We start from the raw sequence: 8967 nt of genomic DNA, 5'->3' as shown, positions 1-8967 counted from the left end.
ATAAAGAAAAGCAGCTGGTAAAGTATTTCCATAGTTAGACACAAGGTGTCTCACACATATCATCCGCGGATATCCTACGATCGGATCGCATCGGATTTCGAGTAGAACCGGGAGCCGATCCGATCCTAAAGCGAGCAAATCCGATCCGATCCGATCCTATCCTACGGATCGGTTAATTTAGGATACGGATTACCATCCCTATGTCCTCCAGATAAATGACCGTAGGTAAGTAATTACTGGTTAAATTCCAGGTACTATTCCGTCTCACCAAACCCAACCAAACCACAAAATGAACCCGATGAACGAAAAAAACTCGATAAAATACATTAAATTATGCTGGAGTCGTATACATTTGTATCCTTTTGGTAAGTACAAATTGCTCTAGGAGAGATATGTATCTGGTGGATAGGTGCACTTGCACTTTGCTGAAAGCGGGCGTCACGCCTAACCGACCGGTTATACTGATGCCGTGTGTAAAATTATGTGTGTGCAACCATCGCAAAATCGTAATATGCGCAAAACTCGGAAATTCCTAAGCTTGATATCGGGTAGAAGTATAGATAATCCGCACCCATGGAGAAGAACTGGAGGAACTGCTTACATCCATCCAACTACGTCAATGGGAGTGTAGAAAAAGTTATCTATTTGGCGTGGCAAATCAAGACAGTAAAACAAGAAACGTAACATTGGCTGGCTGGCAGACAAACTGTTGCATTTTACGATCCTATCGCTCCTTGTGGTGTGGTTTGGTTGGCGAAATGAGACAAGAAACTGGTGAGGAGCATAAAGTTTAGCCAGTTCAGTCATCCAAATACTTACTTTTGGTTGATTACTGGATTACGTAAATATTTGGACGATGAAGATCTGACGGTGATAGTAACGATAATGATGTCCAAATATTATGGTTTAGATTTTCAAATGTTTAACCATGCACGAAACGAGGAGGATTGTAAACCAAGTCCCGACCAAGGAACAGAACTGGGGTTAAACGGCAGAAACTGGAACTTTATCCATCTCGAAAAACCTGTAACATGTTGTAATAATGGGAAATTCGCGTGGCTTGTGAAGATATCAAGTGTAAAATTAAGGTACTTGTTCGACATCATCACCACTACGATCACTACTTTATTTTACTTATGCAATTCGAGCTTGTGAGATGAACTCCTCGCAAATGCAGATAACAATAATAACGCGTCTCTCTCTCTCTCAAGGAGAACAACTTTATATCTTCTAAGAGCTTCTTTTTAGAAGAAAAAAGTGCATGCATTTACGTTCTTTCGTTGTGATGGTAGGATAATAATATTTTTATTTTTATGCTACTGCACTACATACATAGATGAATACACTTATATTCCCATCACTGTCCTACGCCACGCCGCCTGTTATGTATTCAACCCCATTCACCCCGCTTAAAGTAAGGAATGAGGAGACTTTAGGAATTTGAGGAATTCTTTAAAAATATCTATGTGGGGAATAAAATTTTAGGATTTCATTTGCAAATGTTCATCATAAGCAAATTATAATGACTTATTTGGGGTTAGTAATTGTTGGTTGGTACCCCTCAAAATATGTATGCACTATTTTTCACCCTTTCCCTTTCTTTGTTTTGGCTGACTTGACCTATAAATGGTGCAAGGCAAAAAAAACGCGTCACCCACCCAATGGGTGCTCATTCTTTAGTGTAGTTGACCAAAGGGTAGCTATTTATTATCATCTCTCTCCTTTTTAAGCAGATGGGTTATTTTATTTTAATAAACCTCCGAAAATTAAATGTACATACATAGTTGCAAAGTTCTAGTTTACATTGGATACGCTGAGAATTTGACATAAAACAATGTGTAGAATCTGATCGTAGTACTCATTACTCGGGACAATAAGGCAATAATACAGGTAATAATTAAGATGAGGGAACAACATTATTTTGCAACATTTTCCTCATAAAATAATAAATCAAGAAGTCTGGATAAAAAGAGTGCGTGCTTTACTTTAGTTTATATTCTTGCAGTAGCTCAATCCCGTGTGAATTTGCGATTCTAATACGTCGTACATTTTATACAAATCTTGACCATTCGAAGCGGTTATAGCAAAAATGTAGCGGAAAATTAGTTTTTAAAAATCTAGGAGTGACAAATACCCGCTAAATACGTAACATTTAAAACGCCATAAAGATGTGCTTCTTTTGCTGTGCAACCCTTCGGGGTGCAACCTACTTTATGGTGACCGTACACATGGTAAGAAAGAACTTAATTGAGGTTTAGTAAAGACATTTTACGATTAAAACTGAATGACTCCCAATTTAATTTAGGTCGCTACCTTTGTGATATCACTAATTTCAGTGAATTTGTTCCTTAATCCGCCAAACTACCCGGACATTAATCTGAGTCCACTAATCATGTCTCAGTTGCCGCTAATCGTGGCATCGTACTGCCTCTTGGCATCACTATTTGCGTGTTTCATCTTCAGAGCGATAGACACGGTGAGTACGAGGACACATTAATAATATTTTTCAAAAGGTATGTTGGACAAGGTTTTGGACCAAATTGTGTTGATTACAATAAAGTTTGAGCATATTTAGAAAGCTGTGATTTTTTATAGATCGATATCTGCCAAAAATTGACTTTGTAATAAATTCTCAAGCTTAATCTCGCAGACAAAAAATGTATGATTTCCCAATTAGAAATCGACGCTTCAAATGTAAGGTTTTTGTAGTTGTGGGGTCAATTCATGGTGCAGATTTGTTATATTTTGTCTTAAAATTTAATGTGAAGCCACTAGCAAAATAGTCCACCAAAGGCGATTATTGTTTGCCCAGATACATATTTGAAAACCAAAATCAATGCCAAAAAATTTGTTAGAAAGCACGAAATAAAATCTGAAGTTTTTGAGTTGTATTTTTTGCGGATTTGCTAAAAAGCCAGTTTTTAACGAATCCACCTGTAAAAAATCACAGCTTCTTAAATATGTTCAAACTTATGATGAATGAATTACAATGAAAACGATTTGATCCGAAACATTGTCCAACATTCCTTTTGAAAAATATTATAAAAACATCCTCATAAGAGTACGAGTGACCTTTGCAACTAGATACATATAAGTAATGTATAAATGTCGTTTAATTCCAGGACTCCGTGACTCAACTGAAATGGTCCGTCTTATGTTTTGCTGTGTATCAATCCCTCGTCCTAAGTGTTCAACTAATCTTCTCCGTCATGTTTGGAGACATTGTGACCAAAGCGGGTCAAAATGTGATTGCTGGAATTTTTTTGGTCAACTTTTTCATGACGGTGGTCTACCTAATGGTCCTATTTTTATATGGGAGACATCTCCATCAACTCAAGACTGGTAGCAATCAAGGGATAAAATTGTACAGGTGAGTAATCAATTAAAAAACGTTGAATTTACAGAAAAAATTTGACAATTAAACTATAATTAATTTCAGAAACGCGTTACCAATTCCTGAAAATAATTGGAAATTATCCCACCTTCCGGCCTCCCTGTATCTGAAAGACGTCCACATTCCTGACCTAAATTTGCTACAAAATCACCCCGCAGTGACGAGATCAAACTCGGTCGCCGCAGTCTCAATGACGATTTCGATAGGGACGAACACTGCGGATTTTTTGACACAGGAAAGGATTCAAGAAAACAGTGAGAACGCGAGATTAGAAGAAGCCGAGGAGGAAGTGGGTACAGCCTAGCTTGTGGTAAATCGTTACCTTTTAGAGAAATACAGATATTTAAATTGTTATAAATTTTTTTGTCATGTGTGAATAATAAAATGTTTTTTATGCCTTGAGAATTTAAATTTTTTGTCGGTTTGGCTGAAAAGAATGCGAGGAAATTAAAGTACAGCGTGTGACTGTGATCCATATTTTATTTACTCTTTATAACGGTTCAGACTTGAGAGAGTCGGTCCGACCATAGGAGAACGACTCATATTTAAAATTTCATTAATTAAGGACTATACTGCACAAACTAATGTAATGCTGCTGGGACGAAGTAAAATACAATTTTAGTTGCGTTCATCGCCACTTAAGTTTTGCTACTATTTAACGTAGACTTTTAGTTAATACGATGATGATGAAGGACACGAGCGGAACTTGACTTTATCTGTCGACTTGTTATAGTTAATACAAGAAGTCAGTGTGATGCAACAAACTCAAACAACAACAAATAAACAGAAGCACCATGCATACGCAGTCTTCGTAGTTTAAAGCTTCTTCACCCAACGGAACAATAGGATTCATATGAATTTTGAAGTTATGAAAGAAGCCACCATGGTTTAATTCCCATCATCGTTCGTGATAGATACGGGTGCATACATAAGGAACTTATGTACCATGCAGAATTAGCTCCCCTTGTTGTTGTTGTGCTGCTACAATTACACGATGATGATAGAATTCAAACTATGCGAATTAAATACGAATGATTCTACTCTACATAACGAAAATGGAGGAAGGGAATTATGTGAGGGTAATGTAATAACGTGAGTAACTGAACTGAATAGAGTTCATAAAGCATATACTTGTCTTCTTCTTCTGGGAGTGATAAGTGGTGCAGAGAGGATTCCTAAGGGTGATAAAGTGTAGTTTACTCGAATTGAGTTCTGACTGCGTTTATTCTTTCCTTTTGTGTTGTTGGTGAGTGATGATAAGAGTCGGAAAATGAAATAATATTTAATACATCATATCTAGTCCGCACCATATTTTTTGAGAAGCGGAAGCAGAAGAAGAAGTTAAAGAGATTCTGATCCTGAAGAAGGATTCGATTTTGTAGTCAGTCAGTCGTCATTTCACACTTGTCTTAATGCCGTAATAGGCAGTAACGTAACGGTTGCAAAATCATGAAGTAATAATAAAGTAATGATTAATTTAGTAAAACAGGAAGAAAAACAAGAGTCGGGTCGGATTTGTTAGTTGTTCCATTAGTTTTGTCTGGAATTGAGTTTTGAGGAATTGTGTGGGTGGGAGAAAGTTCAGAGTTTTGTGTGGAATGTGTGCAACTTGAAAACCCGAAAAACCTTGTGCAACTGAAAAAAATGTGAGATATTAAGAGAAATTGAGACAGAATATAATGTGCTGCATATTTTGTGTCTCATTTCGTGGAGCAGCCTATTTTGGAACGACGGCACAAATCGTGAGATGATTTATTTATTTTCGTTTGTAATTGATTGGTAGAAAGTTTCTAAAAAATGAGATTATTTCACATACTCATAGTTGTTGGGATTGGCCATCGTGATAAAGTATGGGACTTATCTGCCCGATGTACAATGGAGAGATGTAAGTGAAAGCGGATATTTGGGGAAGAAAGTAAATTAAATTTAGGGGTAAATTGGTCATATTTTTTCCAGTTTCAGTCAATCGGGTCTGGACCGGTTGCCATATTATTCACTTACGGAATACTCATATTTGCATTCGGTTGCTTCATTTTCCGGGGAATTGAGCGTGTAATATTAATTACAAAAATTATTCACCAAACCAAAAACATGTAATCTAATATAATTTCAACCATTTTAAACTTAGGAATCTTTACGTCTCCTAAAAGTTGCCGTCGGGGGACTCACAATTCTCCAATGTTTAGTCCTCGTGACCCACCTCGTCCTCCTTTCCCTCACGTTTGACAACCTCCAAGAGGACGACCGAATCACGCAAGTGTCCGCCCTCGCCCTCAACCTGGTCGTGACCTTTGTCCTCCTCACGACCCACTTTCTCTACATGATCCGAATTGCGAGGAGGGATTGGGCCGTGCTGCGAGAGAGGGGAAGTTGCAGCGGAAGTGGATCCTCGGTCCCACTCTCGTCCAGTGCGACGCTAACTTTGAAGGGGTGTGGTATCAGTGGTGGTGGTGGTGGTGGGGGCAGAAGTTCTGTTGGTAGCAGCACATCGTCCACCACGATGGGATTTCGGACACCGCCACAAAGATATGTGGATGGTCAGTGGGAAAATTTACATGTTTAGAGAAAACTACCCAGGAAAGTTTAGTCTCATTTTTTTTAAATGATATTGTCAATTTGTCATGCAAGAAAACTGAAATAAATACTCGCACTTTTTTTACGACACGATAAAAATCGAATTAAAATGGGACTGATTTTGCATGAATTTGACTGATATAAACGACCGACCCGTGCCGCCTAACTATCTATTTGCATAAATAGACGTATAGTTAGTTATATAGCGTCACCGGATGCAAGCCTCATTAAATGTTAAAATCTTTGTAATGAAACACTACACGGGGTCGGGATTTCATGTACGTGTGCAAATTATTATTGGCGAAAAGCCCAAAAAGTGGTGACTTTTCGTTTCTTTTGGTTGATTTGATAGGTCATATATATGTCGCAAAATGCAGCCCCGTGTGGAAGCACATCTGCTGGGATAAACATGTAGAAGGAGGCGAATTTAGGAGGGTTTTAAAGAAGTTGGCACTTTTCTCGGGCATTGATGCACCCATGCTTCAATGTGGACTGAGAAGTTGATCAGCATTCCCGAGCTCCGAGCGAAATCTTGTGTCGTATGTACATAGTGTTTCAGGATAATAAATATTTTGATCTTTACTTACGGTGTTTACGATATGGTGAAAATATTTTTTTGGTTTTAAAATTGTATAATTTGTGCAAGAAATTTTGGAAATTTTGAATTTTTAAAGAGCAACAAGAAATATAATGTGCTTGTCAGTTCGGGGAGCAGCGTATTATGGAGCAAGTTTGCATATCACAATCGCACTCTTATTTCTGGGAGGATTCTTTGTAGATGTGGTCGGAATTTCGGAAGTTTGGCATAATGTATGAATTTAATAAATTTGCTTAAATGGAATTTTATATACGTATTTCAGAAAGTCTAACTCTTCATATATTAAAATTTGTTGTGATATATTTAGCCATACGCGACATATTTCTCCCTCATACTCGCATTTATCTACATTTGTCTCTTTCTCGGATTTGGACTTTTGATATTTCGAGGCGTGGAACTGGTAATAATTTACATTCACACTCAAATAAAATTTATGTTAATTAGATAAAAACTAATCGAATTATTTTTCAATTTATTTATCTGATTAGGAATCAGTCCGATTACTAAAAGGATCCGTCGCAGGATTCCTGGTCGTACAAATCAGCGCATTTCTCGTCTACTTGGCTCTCTTAAATCTCACCCACTCGAGAAAAGGGGAGGAGTCGGAGAAACGGAGGAGAAATGCGATTCCAACGTTGTCACCGCTAGATGAAATCGTCACCGAAATTGAAGACATCCCGATCATAACGCTACTTCAAGTTATCGCCCTCGTCCTGGGAATTGCAACGACGTTCGCCTACGTGGCAGTTGTGGTCACATATGTACGGAATTTATGTCCCGGGCGGAGGCGTGGGTGATGATGACGAAGTGCAAAATAAAGAAATTGCGTATGGAAAAGGACTGAATTTTGCGAAAATGTGATTTGTCATGCATGAAAAAGATATAATTTAACAAAAAAAATAAATTACGTCGTTGCGTATTAATGGATTTGACGCTGATACATATGAAAAAAATTAATGCCGTATAATTTTATGAAGTAATAAGTGGTGAGAAATGCTCTTAAAGAATTTCATGAAATCATATCTGCCTGCGTCATATTTTGATTGTTTTAAGACGGAATGTTTAGTGTTTGCTTTACAACGACAGCGGTGGATTTAAAGCTCACCGTGTAAAAAAGAGGTCTTTTTAAGCAAATGTATATACATAATGAAGGCATACATACATAACTTGTTGGAAAAACCAAGCCATTACAGAGCACATTACACACCACGATTATTCATGACACCAGCAACCACCACTTGTGCTTTTTGGTAGTAAGGACGACGAGGCATGAATGAAATGGATACTAAAATGCATAATACTATATATGAATACAATTCTCTTGTTATGTATTTTGCTCTTTATAAGGTTCCTGCTTGTTTTGATGATGATGATGCTGATATAAACGGACTGGATTCTGCTGCTGTTATAGTAAATGAAGAACTCACTATATATTCGGCTCCCCTCTCCAACTCCGGAAATCCTAATTGTATCACGATCTCTCCAGCATCCCTTTTCTCTACTTACTAACCGAATTTCGGGGTTTGGGGTAGAGAAACAATGGGAGTCGGCATTCTAGAGTCACCACCGAAAAGTTTATTTTCTTCTTCTTCTTATATTTAAGTTAAAATAAATAAATTCTTCGCATTGTTTTATTAAGAAGGAGTTTAATTTAAAGTGGACTAGAGTGCAAATTTTGGCAATAATTAAAATCGGATTCGCATTTTGATATTATTTTACGTAATCGGCAGCTAAACTATGCAACAGTTTGCAGCTATTTGAAATTGTATTTATTACGCTCAATGTATTTTATTGAAATCAAAGTTACCAAAATACACTAAAAACAGAAATGTGATCTCTCAAGACTAATAATAAAATTTAAAAAAGCAATATGTACCAATATAAAATATAAAGACACAGTGTTCCTAAAAAGTAAAAATAAAAACGAGAATACTAAATAAAATATAAAATTCTTAACTATTTTAAAAGAAGTAACAACCAAATTATTTTATACGCAATTTTTGTACTACACAAATAAAAGACAATGGGTTCATTACGACGAGATTTCAAGCTGACGATGGCAAAAATTCCAATGAGTGATCAACTCGGCATGTTAAAGGATCAAGGTATTTACAGGATTCGCAATTTGGCAATAAATTTTAGCAAATGATTGATGCCGTTTATTAGATTTTGTGGTAGAAATGTGTTTAAATACATTTACCAGATCTCTTCTTGGAATTATACCGATGTTTTATTTTTTCAGAGCGCCTGGTGCCATTCATACGCCGGGTTTCTATCGATTGGGATTTTATCCGTGGTCAATTGCTCGACTTGTCCCAAGACGACCAACTTTTTCTGTCTTCCTGGTGCCAGAAAGTCAACGCGCTCCTCCAGGTTAGCCATCTTAACTTACCATTTAGTT

The 8967-nt window shown here is 37.1% G+C and overlaps 3 protein-coding genes across 4 annotated transcripts; all 3 read left to right on the top strand.

Annotated features, from left to right (window-relative positions):
• The first annotated feature begins 559 nt into the window (after nt 1-559).
• LOC110848770 lies at nt 560-3805 on the top strand. Its single transcript, XM_022096079.2, has 6 exons — nt 560-774; nt 911-1890; nt 2006-2231; nt 2306-2476; nt 3123-3370; nt 3440-3805. The coding sequence occupies exons 3-6, from the start codon at nt 2169-2171 to the stop codon at nt 3696-3698; spliced, it is 741 nt and encodes a 246-aa protein (XP_021951771.1). The 5' UTR covers nt 560-774; nt 911-1890; nt 2006-2168; the 3' UTR covers nt 3699-3805.
• Nucleotides 3806-3922: 117 nt separating this feature from the next.
• On the top strand, nt 3923-6078 carry LOC110848866. The gene is made up of 4 exons (XM_022096203.2): nt 3923-5136; nt 5217-5279; nt 5351-5446; nt 5523-6078. The coding sequence occupies exons 1-4, from the start codon at nt 5074-5076 to the stop codon at nt 5955-5957; spliced, it is 657 nt and encodes a 218-aa protein (XP_021951895.1). The 5' UTR covers nt 3923-5073; the 3' UTR covers nt 5958-6078.
• A 273-nt stretch (nt 6079-6351) lies between these two features.
• On the top strand, nt 6352-7493 carry LOC110849247. Of its 2 annotated transcripts, XM_022096641.2 has the most exons (4): nt 6352-6570; nt 6672-6778; nt 6874-6966; nt 7055-7493. In XM_022096641.2, exons 1-4 carry the CDS (start codon nt 6510-6512, stop codon nt 7361-7363), a joined length of 570 nt encoding a protein of 189 aa, XP_021952333.1. In that variant the 5' UTR covers nt 6352-6509; the 3' UTR covers nt 7364-7493. The 2 variants fall into 2 exon arrangements, with proteins under 2 accessions (XP_021952333.1, XP_021952335.1); XM_022096643.2 differs by having other exon boundaries at nt 6365-6778.
• Nucleotides 7494-8967: the final 1474 nt, after the last annotated feature.

This window comes from Folsomia candida, unplaced genomic scaffold, assembly GCF_002217175.1.
Source record: "Folsomia candida strain VU population unplaced genomic scaffold, ASM221717v1 Fcan01_Sc004, whole genome shotgun sequence".
In the NCBI taxonomy this organism is placed as follows: domain Eukaryota; kingdom Metazoa; phylum Arthropoda; class Collembola; order Entomobryomorpha; family Isotomidae; genus Folsomia; species Folsomia candida.
The sequence above is the reverse complement of the archived record's forward strand: the minus strand, read 5'-3'. Positions and strand labels throughout refer to the sequence as shown.